This window comes from Alternaria metachromatica (genome assembly GCF_023757995.1).
Source record: "Alternaria metachromatica strain BMP 0045 chromosome Unknown scaffold_13, whole genome shotgun sequence".
In the NCBI taxonomy this organism is placed as follows: Eukaryota; Fungi; Ascomycota; class Dothideomycetes; order Pleosporales; family Pleosporaceae; genus Alternaria; species Alternaria metachromatica.
The window spans coordinates 835,681-848,795 of record NW_026055504.1 but is presented as its reverse complement, the minus strand read 5'-3'; the positions used below and the strand labels follow the sequence as shown (position 1 = coordinate 848,795).

Sequence of the window (13,115 nt, the reverse complement as noted above, 5' to 3'; positions counted from 1 at the left end):
TGATGGCTCCCTCATTACCACAACCCAGAAATCTCTTCTCACGGCGACGATACAGCAATCACACAGTACTGAAGTCATACCCTGTCGCCGATTACCACCCCAAGCAGATTTCGCGTCGAACTCAAGAACGAATAAATATACAATCCTACGCATAACCCCCAGCGCCATCATCATGGCACAACCAACTGCGACCCTGCAGCAGATTCTCCCGCCTCCGCAAGCCCGAGGACGATGTTATTACTATTTTGAAAGATACGCTTGTGGATGCCACGCTGCCGACTACGACCACCAAGTATTCACATGTCTCACGCATAATTATTACGGTAACTGCGACTGCACGACCGGGGAAGCCATAGAACTTCCTATCAGGGTAGCGGCAATCTGCGGCCCCTGCGCTCTCCAGAGAAGTGCGCAGCTCGATAAATTCCAGCGAGATGCCGAACGCGAAGATCGCAATCCGAGAAGTACGATGAGCACTGCGGAGATGAACGAGAAAATGGGGAAGATTCACAAATACAGGTAGAGGGGATCTCTACAGGACAGGATCTGGGATATCTTTGACGGTGTTTGATGATTCGGGGTCTCATTATACTTCTGCTAGATCGACGACAAGGATGTTTTCTATGGACTTTTCGGCTGACTTTGATATTCTACTGGAACGGACGGCAACACTCTCTTATGTCTTCACTATCTTGCGGAGGGAAGGTGCACAACATGGCTACAATCACTCATTATGTATGTATATCTCTCATTCAATATAGCAATATGTCACTCCCATTACAATACATCCCCTCCTATAGTCTCTAAAGAGACGTATCTCCTTTTGTGACCATGGACCATCACTCTCCCTTATTCTGCCGACAAGGGACACTGTTTGACGTACTTAGTCAATGTAGGGCGGCATCACAACAGGGAAATGGAAAACCGCACGAGGTATCCACGACTTGTTCTGTGATTCCGGCTGATTGAAGCCTCCTGTATCAATTGCCAGCCTAGGAGGAGGGTACAATATCTTGCAAAATGTAGCCATAGTGATTCTCTCCATATTAAGAACTTCATACACTGTTAGATATGACAATAATTCTGCATCTATCTTATAACTATAATTATTTGCATAGCGGCGAGGGAAGCTGCGAAGCTCAGGAAAAATAAGAAAGATGGCCCTGACGAGTGGGAGAAGGATGACTATGATAAGCAGAGGCGAAGACAGCATACAGCTACTCTTAAAAATGTCGATAATCAATCAGGCAGAATTGTTAAGCCCAGGTAGACGAGGTTCTGAAAGAGGGGTTTGGGGGTGTTTATACGGTTCGGTTGATGAGACGGGCTTCTGGTCATGTTCCTAAGGGAAGTTGGTAAAGTTCCCTTAGTGCATATCTTACTGCATCTGTACGGCATCATGGAGCATACTGAGGTATCAGCTTCTTTCATTCATCATGTATATCTTTTAGTAATCTAGCGAAATGTTAACATAACCTAAAGCCAAGTTTTGCGTCTCCATGATTCATCACAGAGAACGCCCCTCCATTCTCTTTCTCCACACAATCTTCATCAAACGTACCGCCTGTCACTCACTCAAAACACCCTCCTCCTCATCCCCACCTCCAACCCCAACGGCTTCCTCAAAAACCCCTCCCTAGTCTCCATCTCACCCTGCCTAATCTCAAACTCATATCTCCTAAACACCGTGCCCACGATCAACGCCAACTCCATCTCCGCCACATTCCTGCCCACACAAGCCCTGGGCCCATAGCTGAACGGAATGAACGCCGCTTTCTGCTGCTCGGTCACGTTTTCCCAGCGCTCAGGTCGGAACACGTCGGCGTCTTCGCCCCAGATCTCCGTGGAGTGGTGGATCGTGTATGCGGGGACGGAGAGGACGGTGCCTTGGGGGAAGTGGTGGCCAAGGAGTGTGATACCGGGGCCAGGGGGGATCAAGCGGGGGAGACCGAGAGAGGAGGTACTGTGGATGCGCATTGTTTCTTTGATGACCGCGTCGAGGTAAGGTAGATCTTTGACTTGGGCGTAGTTTGGAACGGCATCTGCATCTGGGAGCGCGTCGTCGAGTTCTTTTTGCAGCTTTTGGACTACATCTGGGTGCTGGAGGCAGTGGTAGAGAAGAGCACAGGAAGTGTTGGATGTGGTATCTGAGCCGGCGATGAGTTGGGTGAGGGCTTCGGCAGTGAGTTCTTCGCGGCCGAGCTTCTGGCCGCTTTCGTCGCGGCCTTCCATTAGGCGGGCGAGGAGGTCGACGCGGTCGGATGGTTTCTCGAGACGGGCGTTGACGCGGGCGATGGCTATTCCGGCGAGGTTCTCGATCGCTTTCATGCCTTGGCTGAAGAAGGGGTCCGGGAAGTACTTTGCGTAGGGCTTTATGGCGGGGAAACATCCGATGGTGCCACTGACTTCACCTCGGCGGTTCAACACCTCGATAGCAGGCGCATACGTGATCTGTCCTCCCTTGCTGACCTCGGCTTCATCTTTTCCCTTCGCCAGCATACCGAACGGCTCGCCAAATGCCAGATCACCAATGACATCGAAAGCGAGGTAGTTAAACCAGTGGAGCGCATCCATATGATACCATCCTCTTTTCTCTTGAACGCTTGCCGCTCTGCGATCCCACTGTTTCTGCAACTCTTCCAGGTTGTGATGAATATACTGCTCAAACTGCAATACACTCTTCGCAGAAAACGTATGAGAAACCGTCTTCCTCTTCCTCGTATGCTCGGCACGATCCCTCGTATTGAACAGCCCCCGTCTTATCGACACAAAAGCATCGTAGTACTCGCTCTTCAGGAACCCATTACCGTGACCGTAGATCTGCGGGATAGCGTCCGCATCCGCAATACTGACGTGATGCGGCTGAATACGAACAAGCTTTCCGTACTTCTTGTGTGCCTCATGAACGGCGAGATAGCGTTTCCCGCGCCTGCATTGAGCCAAGAGCCAGAGGTTCGTCCAAGCGGCTGGGAACGGAGAGGGGATGTCGCGGATCTGCCAGTTGCGGAGGTAAGGCAAGATGTAGAAGATGACCGGAAGGAGTAGGATAGACCACGGCGTGATCAGAAGCGTCGTAAGAAACATCTTGAGCGTCGTGTCTGTCGAAAGCCAGAAGGTCGGTCAAGAGAAGAGCTTGGCTCTTTATCCGGTAAGAGAAACGCTCTAGCAATAGCACCGAGCCCAACGTACTCTTGTCGAAACTCTATCGTACAAAGTACACTGACTCGCTTTTACCCTCTTGTACAAAAGGTCTAGGAACAGGCCTCTTATAGTCGCAGGTCGGCTTTTCGTCAACGCGAACCGTGGTAGTTTTCACACGTGCGCGTTGCTTTCCCGACGCCAACGCGCGACCAACAGACGTCAGACCCGTCTCGACTCCCTCTCCAAAAACCCTCCTCTAGCCAATCGCACGGCCCCGAAAACCATCTTCTCTAGCCGTGTCGAAGGTCCGAAGGTTTCCAAGCCGGGCGCTTGACCCCGCCTTCCTCTAGTGCGCCGAATGTTCCCCGCGACCTGGTCCATCGTCATCGGGAGCGCGACGCCAAGTCTGCGCAGTAGCCGATCGAATAGCATCTTGTCCGAGTGTTGTGCGTTGATGATGGATGCTGATGTTTCGGTGTTTGAAGAACGGCTGTGAAGTGTGAGGTGGTGGAACCTGAGACTTACCGACGTGCCTGCCGTATGTAGCTTACGCGGTGTCACGTCGGATGTACTCGAAACGCGCCGAAGGTAGCACAGAGATCCTGCGGTCATGTCTAAATTGACCTTTGGATATATGAAAAGCTTACGAAAGCTTACGACAGCTGCGAGAGTCACCATGTTATCACATGAAGAAAGTAAGATATTTCAGAGGGTATTAGATTAAGAAACATCGCTATCTACCTAAGAACGTCCTCCCGCTACAAATGTCCCTAAAAGAGTCAAACAGGTAAAAGGTACCGTCTACTCATACAGCAAACGCCTTGTGGTATCATGCCTTCGATCATCCATCAATGTATCGTTATCCTAGCGTGTATATCGTCCACCAACATGTTACTTAGTTGTTGTCGTCATCGTCAGAGAAGAAGTTCAAGATGGCCTTGACCGCCATAGGGCCCAGCCCGTGGGGCGGGTAGCAAATGTAGCTTGGGTCGTCGACTGCACCCAGCTTCTCACGGAACTCAGTCTTGTTGGTGAGCTTGAGTTCGGTCGCAATGGCGTGGTAGGCGCGGCTGAGCACCTTGACGCGAGTGCCTTTGACGTTGTGTCCTGGGCTGAACTTGGAGCTAGCACCACCACCAAAGGTGACGCTGGTTGCGCCGCTAGCAGCGACTTGCTTGAGAGCGTGTGTGACAATGTACTCGATTGAGCCACCGGGTGCGCCGGGGAAGTCGAGAGAGTACTTGACTTGCCAGCCGTGGTCAGGTGAAAGCTGCGCCATGGCGACAAAGGCAGCGATAGTGCCGTCGGGTGTGTAGGCGATGTGGTATTGGCGATGCTCCTCGTCTTGCCATGGGTGAATGTTGGTCAAATGGACCTGCTTGCCCTTGCGGTTGTTCAGCCAATCCGCTACACGAGCATCGACCTTAGCCTTGACATCTGGTGGTGGTGGTGTGCCGAGGGCATAATCGCTAATCTTGACACCCTCCTTCTCCGCGTGGCGGATCTTGCGCTGCACGTCAGAGTCCTTGTCCGCAGGGTTGTGGACAGGGTCTACACGCTGCTCTCCAGTGACGGAGAATGTGCGCCAGTTGAACTTGGTTGCAAGCACCTCCTCGGTGGCGTGTCCTACAAGAAGCCACAGTGGCTTGAGGTTGCGCTCCTTCTTGATGTACTTGAGGTAACCAGCCATGGTCTTGAGGTATTGAGACTCGTGGCAAAGAGGGTCACCGACAGTGATGGCGAAGCCGTCTTGAGGTACGAAGCCGACAGCCGCACCGGTGTTTTCGTCGCGCCAGATCTCGGTGCGAGGCTCCAACCAGGAGGTGTTGGTGGCATCACCGTAGTTGGCGATGAGCTTCTCGATGGGCTGGAGATCGATCTTGGCGACCGCACGATCTTGTCCTTCCCATGGTGGGTGCATGGTGCTGGCCTCAGGATGACGCAGCTGCTTGATGACTGGCCGCTCTGGCAGACTCTTCGGGTCGCGAGGGAACATGGAAGCATGGCGAATGTTTCCGAGGTTCATCATCAACATGAGAATACGCTCGAGACCGATACCACCACCACCGTGGGGCGGTGCTCCCCATTGGAAGCCCTGGATGTAGTCTTCCATCGAACCGGGATCGACCTTGAGCTTGCGCATCTTGTCCAGCAGCAAGGTGGAGTCGTGGATACGCTGGCCACCACTGAGAATCTCCTGTCCTCTGCAGAAGATATCGAAGGAGTTGGTGACGGTAGGGTCGTTCGGGTCGTTCATGGCGTAGAATGGGCGCGCGTTCGCGGGGAACTTGTCTAGAATGTAGTAGTCGGTTCCAAGCTTCTGCTTGATGACACGACCGAGCTGAACCTCATCCCTGGTACCCAGGTCTTCGTTCACGTCAAGCTCATTGCCATCATCGTCCCTCCAGCCAGACTCGTTCAGCATGCGAACACCGTCGGCGAAGGGAATGATGGGTGTCTGGTCCAGCCAGACCAAGTCCTCGTGAGGGAAGTGCTTCTTGATGACCTCAATCTCGGGACGGTATTGGTCGTAGATACCCTTGAAAATGGCCTTGAAAGTGCGGTCCAGCACGCGGAGGACCTCGTGGTAGTGCTCGTCGATCTGCATCTCCAGATCCAGACCAGTGTACTCAGTCAAATGACGGTACGTGTTACTGTTCTCAGCACGGAAGACGGCACCGATTTCGTACACTTTGCCAAAGTCTGCAGAGATGGCCATCTGCTTGGCCAATTGGGGACTCTGAGCAAGGAAGGCGCCACGACCAAAGTAGTCGATCTTGAACACACTGGCACCCGACTCGGTAGCACCGCCCTGAAGCTTTGGGGTGTGGATTTCGATGAAGCCTTCCGAATCTAGCTGGTTACGGAAGAGCCTGCAGATACCAGACTGGATGCGGAAAATACCCTGTGAAGCTGTTGTCCTCAGATCGATAACGCGGTTGTTCAAGCGTGTACGATCCGCAATCTTGACGCGGGTGTGTCCCTCCTTGTGGTCTGCATTCGCAAGCTCAGCGTCGACCTCAGCCTGTGAGACCTCGGCTTCGTTGACGTTGAAGGGCAGGTGGTCGGTGACGGCGGCCTCGACGTGGAGGGCGTGTACCGAAACCTCGACGTCATGGATGGTTGCTCCAAGGACCTCGCCCTGCTTGGCCTTGGGCTCCTGAAGGATACCCTTGACCAGGACGATGGTCTCGGCGTCCAGGTGCTCAGCCCAGTACAACATATACTTGGAGATATCCGCGTGCTCCAAGAGAACACCCTGAATGGTAGCGAGCTGCTGGCGGAACATCAGGAAGACGAACTTGGAGCTCATCTTCCTGAGGTGGTGGATGCGGGCGCGGAAGACAACCTCCTTGCCAACATCCTTTGCGGAGAAGTCCTGGATCCTGTGGCGGGGCTCATGCTTCCACTCGCCAGCGTAGGAGTTGGGGTCGATGACACCGTACTTGGAGCGTTGCTCGGGAGTCAGCTCAGCCAATGCCTGGTCTTCCATCTCCTTCCTTCTGCGCTCGAGCTCTTGCTCCTTCTCCATGTTCTGCTTGTGGCGCTCTTCCTGCTGGGCCTGCTTCTCGTGCTTGCGCAGCTGGCCGCGGGACATGGGCTCGCCCTCGCGGTTGAGGGGGGCATCTTCGTCGCTCGAGTCGTTGCCAATGTGCAGCTTCTCCTTGACAGCTCGCATGGGGCTGTGCGAGATAGAGCCGGAGCGGTTGGTCTTGTTGGTCTTGTCGGTACCGGTGCGGCTCGGGCTCTCGGTGCGGCGGTGGAGGATGCCGCTGAGGGAGTTGCGGGGCTGGTCGATGCTGGTCCTGCTATCGGTGGGCGAGGCAACATCGGCGCGCTTATGTTCGCCGCTTGCTCGCGAGCCGCCCAGGGTGACGGAAGAGCGCGGCGACGCGACGGGCGACTGTGCGCGGCAATTGACGGACGAGGGCGACTTGACGCCGCTCTTCTCGTCGTCTGAGGCCGAGGACCCATGGTGCGGCTTGAGCTTGTCAAGCGCTCTCTTGAGGGAACTCATGGCGGGGTGGTGCGAGAGCGTTGCCCGTGTGTGCGTGGTTAGACTACCTGAGCGCAAGTGGGGGCAAGCAGACGCGGGGGAGTGCTGCTGCTGGGGGGAATGGAAGGTGTTCCTGGGGGAGGAAAAAAGAATTGCTATGGATATGCTAGCAAGGCCGGGAGACGCGAGGTTTAGTATACTGTGGCTGGCAAGGGCGCCTGGCGTGTATGCCGATGCGAGGGTGAATGGGCTATGACGTGACCCCCCAGTTTTCGGTACAAGATGGCTGCGTTTCACTGACAAGCCCTTCCTAGCGCCGAGCTTGTGCACAACACCGACCGTGCGCAAGCGTGACGTAGATGCTAGGGGAGTCCTTCGCTCTAGATCGTGCCTGGCCGTATGAGAGAATCCGCGGGTGCCGGAGGGAGTAGGGCAGATTAGGAGCGGAAGGGCGGGCGTGATAATAATGAATGGACCCCTCCATCACCACAGCACCGCGACTACTGTCACAACATGCCTCTTCGACGTGAAGATATTGATATCAAAACTCTGCTATTCTGCCATGAACAGCCCGCATGCACAACCCTTTGTCTTCGCTGACACATGCCGCCCCTCTGTCCCAATCGGTAAAGCTGCTGTCTGCGCCTGTCTCGTTCCAGCAGACCCGGTGCTAGTACAGGCAATGACATGCGAAGCTTTTCGAGCCAAGATCTTCAACCCGGCCTGCAGTCCACTTCAGCCACGGGTCGCCTATGTCAGCGTCGACAGTAAGCCATTTGGCCATGCAGAGCCATCAGTCACCTCCCAACAAGCTTCGGCGCTCGCAACAGACGACCGCCGCATGTGAAGGATTAGTCGCGAGAGACGGCTTGGCGTATGCTTACTCGTATTTCGTTGCGGCGTGCCGGGTGAAACCGAGCCTAGTCTCTCCGAGCGCACATGGGAATCATCGACTTTGGCGAAAGCCATGGCATTCTGCCGGATGCGCATGAACAAGGCACGGCCAACTACTAACAACCAGTCGCGACCCTCATCTCTCTGCAACTCCAAATCTCCCTCAAAACCTGCTGCTCTGCCGCTGCGTCACAAGGCATGGCCAGCAGTTGCGAAAGCGAGATGAAGCCCAAAAATAACCGATAACATCGACGATCGTCGTGCCGCAAACCAGTTCTCGCCAGGCACGCTGCGCCGCTCAAGATCGTATTTCACCATGCAAATCACTCAAGGCGCCTGCCGATAACCGCCTTTCTTCCCCCCACCAAGATTTTTGTCGGCACATGGGCATTCAGGGAAAGTGGACTTGACCTTGGACCCGTGTGCCAGCCACATTGCGGCTGGAATTATGATGGCTTGTCTCAGCTACACTGTTAGACCGCTTTGGAGCGGCAAGTCGTCCAACAACAGGATCTTGTGCCCCACAAACGAGATTTCGTCCCGCATATGACTTGCTGCTATGCTGTCATTGCTCCTGTCCGCTTGTCACTCTACTCAGTGAACACTCCACCTAAAGATACCGCAATCTCCACAACGCCACTCTTCCCCTGATGTGTACGATGGTAACTAAACATGCAAACCTCTCTGTATCTGTCCGGTGTCCTCTCTTTCTCTCACTTCTCGTCCACTCCTTTCCCAATCGTTCATCTCTCATCTGATGCGAGATAATTCTACAAGTGGTATTGCGTCGCGTGTCATAACCGCCAATCATAAGCGAGCTGCTCACATGCACGGTAATGCCTCGTTGCTACCAACGCACACAATCTGAAGTGCCTTCAAAGTATGCCATCGCCTCTGCCTCGTCCCTTTGCTTCGCGTACCGCCTGCGGTGTCTTCAGACGCGTCCACATTTTACCGCCCTTGTAAATGTAGATCCTCCAACTATCCTCCTTAATGGTAACGCCAGGTTCACCGTGCTTGGGGACCCCGCATTTAACTTCCGACCAGTCCCAGTCCATTAGCTCATCCATCGTAGAAACGGGACTTGACGTCTTAGTCTCTGATGGCACGACGCGTGGATTTGACTCGGGCAGTTCTGCGATATCCCTAGTCTTGAACACGTCGTAGATTGACTGCGAGATGGCAGATGCTTCGCGCGACAGCCGGGGTTGTAATTTGACCCATTCTCCCCTGATGGCTTCTCTGATTGCTACCAAAGTCTCGACATCGCCGTTTTCGTAGGCAACGCGGGCGGAGTGAAACGGGAGCTCGAGGCCATCCAAGCGGCGATGGATCGAACTGTAAGTACCTCGCACCGCATATGGCATTGCCCGATATATCAGTCGAAGAACTTCTTCGATAACGCCGTACGCAACCTTTCCCTGCTCGTTGTCCGTGGGTCCCGGGGCTGGCTTGGACTCTGTGATGGAAAAGAGCCACTCCTCTCGAAGTCGACCGTAAAGCTGATTGGTATGGAGGCTAGCGATGGCTGAGCGACGCTCGGTACCATGTCTACTGAATCTTGTGTAATTTAGGGCCACCAATGTTGCTGTTTTGATGTTGCTCAGCGCTTCGAAAGGTCCTATAACCACAAAGACCGCCGCGATAATGTCTTCCTCAGACCATCTGCAGTAGTTTACCAGAGTGGGCCTAACTTCCAGCCACTTCAGCGAAGTATTTCCTGATGTAAAGAAGTCGATAAATTTCCGCACGCTATCCCTCGCCTTATAGGCTTCGTATTCATCACCACTGATGCCCCTTTCATACAGATCAAAATGAGCATCGGACCATCTCCGAAGATTGACGTGGACGGTAAGATGGCGGATGGATCTGGCTGACGGCGAAAGTATCATAGAGAGGCTTCTGGGCTCCGTACGCCGCCACCATAACTTATTTTGTAGCTGGATGGTATCTTGCGATATGTACGCATGAAATTGAGTCTCTCCATACAGCACAGAAGAAGCCTCTTGATTGACCTTATGATTAACTCGTAGAATAGAAGCGGCATGAACTTGGGATTGATAATTGGGTTTAATGACCTCAGGAAGAACGTAGCGGTAAATCTTGAGGCGCAACTCAGTCGGAAGCTCCATGAAGTAGCATGGCGCGTGATTGTTCGTATCGGACATGGCTGGATGCTGTGTGTGGGTGTCGGAAGCTGCGAGTGTCTTACGGGTAGCGGTGGTGTACAAAAGTTGTCGAATCTAGTGAGTCGAGCTGAGGATTCTAGGTGTAGGTAATGAAGTCAAATATTGCTGTGCTTTATATAACGCCATAAATGCCTGCCACGTGCCCGGTACGCGAACCATGGTTGCGCGACACCCAAGAAAACGAGCTAGTAGCTACCTCATGAGTTCGCTTGCGATTGACACTTTGGGTGAGTCATTGTATACCTATGGTTCGCGTATTTCGAGTTCGTGGGACGCTGACGATGTGTTGAAGGACGACGGGATTGAAGCAAATCTAGAACGTTGCACCTTGGTCGCAAGGAGCGAGTAAACCGGTACCTCCCATTGCGTGAAAATGGCGACCTAGAAACGACTGTGTGACTGCACCAACTGTATATACATGTTGTCTCCTCCTCATTGACTCTCTAGCCTGGCGCTTTGGGAGTGCCACCCCATCCTCTACGACTTACCCAGCACCCAAACCTCCCCATTGCTTGATGTATCACTCGTCATGAACAATCTCCCCTGCGAATCCCACGCCAAGCCCGCAGGCCTAAAGCACCCTGAGCTGAAACTGGGTCCATTACCCTGGCACTTCTCTACAGCCGGGTTATAGAAGATGTCCTGAGCCGCTGTGGTACTAGTAAGAGGCTCAACCGGAGTGTAGTTGCCGTCCGCACCAATCTTGAACTTCACAGCGACGAGCTTGAATCCGGTGACGGGTGTGCGGTTCCAACTACCGTGGTAGGTAACGTACATGGTTGTGCTGTCGGCGTCGAATTTGCAGTCGATGGGTGCGGAGTGAGGGAACAGCGTAAGCTTGGGAGCTGTGGCTGTCTGGACGCACGTGTCGTCGTTCATGTTGGTGCTGGGCTGTTGGACAAACCAATCGCCTACTTTGAAGGCCTTGTCGGTGAAGTCGCTGGGCTGCCAGACGGTGAAACAGGACGGGTAGCCGTACCAGTTGTTGTTGGGCTTGGTCACGTCTCCCATGTAATGGATCTTCTCGCCAGGATTGTTGAAGTGGATGTCTTTGCCGTTGCGCTTGAAGTCGTCGCCGCTGTTCTCTACGCCCCAGAGCCTGTAGCATTGTCAGTATCATCACGCGCGCTCATACAAGTGAGGCTTACATGTTGTTCTTGTCGAAACAGATTCCCACGTCGTTACGTTGACCGTAGCCAGCGTTGTATCCTCCGGACACGTAGTTGTAGCCTCCGCTTGGAATCTTTGACAGATCGAAGACCTTGATAATGGCACGCGCAGTCTTGGGATCCGATGTAGCAGCGTCAATGTTGGCATTGGAGCCATGGGAGACAACCAGCAGATTTGGGTTTTGTGGTGCGAGAGCAAGAGTGCGGGTCAAATGGGAGCCACCGTTGTACATGCCAGTAATGATGGTTGTTCGCGTTCCCAGTGTCCCAGCAGCAGCGTCATATGGCCAGGAGTAAGCTTGAGTCATGGAACTGGCGTATAGCGTCTTTCCGTCAGGACTCATTGCAATGCCGTGGTTCAGATTGTTCTGCGAGACCAGCATCTTGGTAGAGGTAACACAGCCATCTGTACCCATCTTATGGTACGAGATACCTTTGCCAGACTGGACTACCAACATGTTACCTGCCCCGTCGAATTGAATGCTACGAGGGGCAGTCAAGCCTCCGGCGACTTTTGTGGCCTTCCATCCAGAAGCAAGACTTCCCTGGAATGTGGGATTACCGGCACCGGAGCACGAGGCTGGAATGGCAGCAGGCGCGGCTGGCTTTGACGTTGCAGACGGTACGACGCTTGTCACGACGGTGGTCGGGTCAGCGGAAGGACTTGCTATGGGTGCCGTCAGCAGGTTAGCATTGACCAAAGAATCAAAATTCTCGATGCGTGCAGCGTCCAGATTGTGGATCCATTTTCCCCAGGCCGCGTGGACGTTGAATGCAGAATCATTTCTGGCAGGGTCCTCGACCGAAGAGACGCCGTAGGCCCAGGCAAATTGTGTTGTACCGGTGCCATTCAATGCGTATCTTTCATCTTCGTTGTTTTGCCATCCCGTGCAGCCTTTGCACAGTGCATTGACAGTCCAATGTGTAGCGTTCGTCTTTGTGCCTTTGAGGTAGCTGTGCTCGGCGCCATCGTATCCAAGCGGTAAAGCAATACCACTGTGGGATGTTAGAATCGTCATCGTCAACCTGGGTATGCATCATACAAAGCGAAGCGAGCAGATATCGTCCCGGATTGACCGTTAGGCCAAGCAACGCTCAATGGATTCCAGACCATATTGCCACCCCATGAGAAGCCGACCCATTGATTGGCAATTGGCGCCGTGATCCTGACGATGGCATCATACGGGTCTGTAACGTTCTTCGGAAGAGCAACACCAAACGTCATCCCTGTTTCAGGCTCCGTGTACAACGAGTAACTGATCTTCGTTTCTGCATCGTAGACAACAGTAGACTGTGCCTCACCTTCTTGAGCAAAAGCTTCGTTCTGTCAGTATCAACGGCTAAGGCAGACATTGAACTTACCATAACCAGCAAGTGCCGCAGCACTGCCAATAAGCTGGGTGTAGCGCATAGTGGCGGGATCTGTGGATAGATGGGCGTAGCTATACGTTCTTGACTGTCACCCAGTAGGCTCTTCCCAACTCTTTATGCGGCCAACTCCAACATTTATCGTGGCCACAGAGCGAGCCACGAGCCATGCGGGGACATGATTCGATCTCGTCAATCTGTAATTTGCTTTCATTCCTCTGGTATGTCTTAGATGAAAATGTTGGAGAAAGGCTTTGGGAGGTCATATCGAACCACCAATCACTGTACTCGGGATTACGATATGTGACGGACTGCGTACACCAGGATGATCGCTTTGTAGCTCCTGCCTCGCGGATA

The 13,115-nt window shown here is 53.5% G+C and overlaps 4 protein-coding genes across 4 annotated transcripts; all 4 read right to left on the bottom strand.

Moving 5' to 3' along the window:
• Positions 1 to 1,575: 1,575 nt before the first annotated feature.
• J4E83_006295 (uncharacterized protein) lies at positions 1,576 to 3,084 on the bottom strand (the record flags this gene model as incomplete). The annotated part of the gene is made up of 1 exon (XM_049333209.1): positions 1,576 to 3,084. The coding sequence occupies one exon, from the start codon at positions 3,082 to 3,084 to the stop codon at positions 1,576 to 1,578; it is 1,509 nt and encodes a 502-aa protein (XP_049187899.1).
• A 952-nt stretch (positions 3,085 to 4,036) lies between these two features.
• On the bottom strand, positions 4,037 to 7,159 carry J4E83_006294 (uncharacterized protein; the record flags this gene model as incomplete). The annotated part of the gene is made up of 1 exon (XM_049333208.1): positions 4,037 to 7,159. One exon carries the CDS (start codon positions 7,157 to 7,159, stop codon positions 4,037 to 4,039), a length of 3,123 nt encoding a protein of 1,040 aa, XP_049187898.1.
• Positions 7,160 to 8,907: 1,748 nt separating this feature from the next.
• J4E83_006293 (uncharacterized protein) lies at positions 8,908 to 9,392 on the bottom strand (the record flags this gene model as incomplete). Its single annotated transcript, XM_049333207.1, is given in 2 exon segments — positions 8,908 to 9,370; positions 9,388 to 9,392. 2 exon segments carry the CDS (start codon positions 9,390 to 9,392, stop codon positions 8,908 to 8,910), a joined length of 468 nt encoding a protein of 155 aa, XP_049187897.1.
• A 1,306-nt stretch (positions 9,393 to 10,698) lies between these two features.
• J4E83_006292 (uncharacterized protein) lies at positions 10,699 to 12,801 on the bottom strand (the record flags this gene model as incomplete). The annotated part of the gene is made up of 4 exons (XM_049333206.1): positions 10,699 to 11,320; positions 11,370 to 12,386; positions 12,434 to 12,707; positions 12,753 to 12,801. The coding sequence occupies 4 exons, from the start codon at positions 12,799 to 12,801 to the stop codon at positions 10,699 to 10,701; spliced, it is 1,962 nt and encodes a 653-aa protein (XP_049187896.1).
• Positions 12,802 to 13,115: the final 314 nt, after the last annotated feature.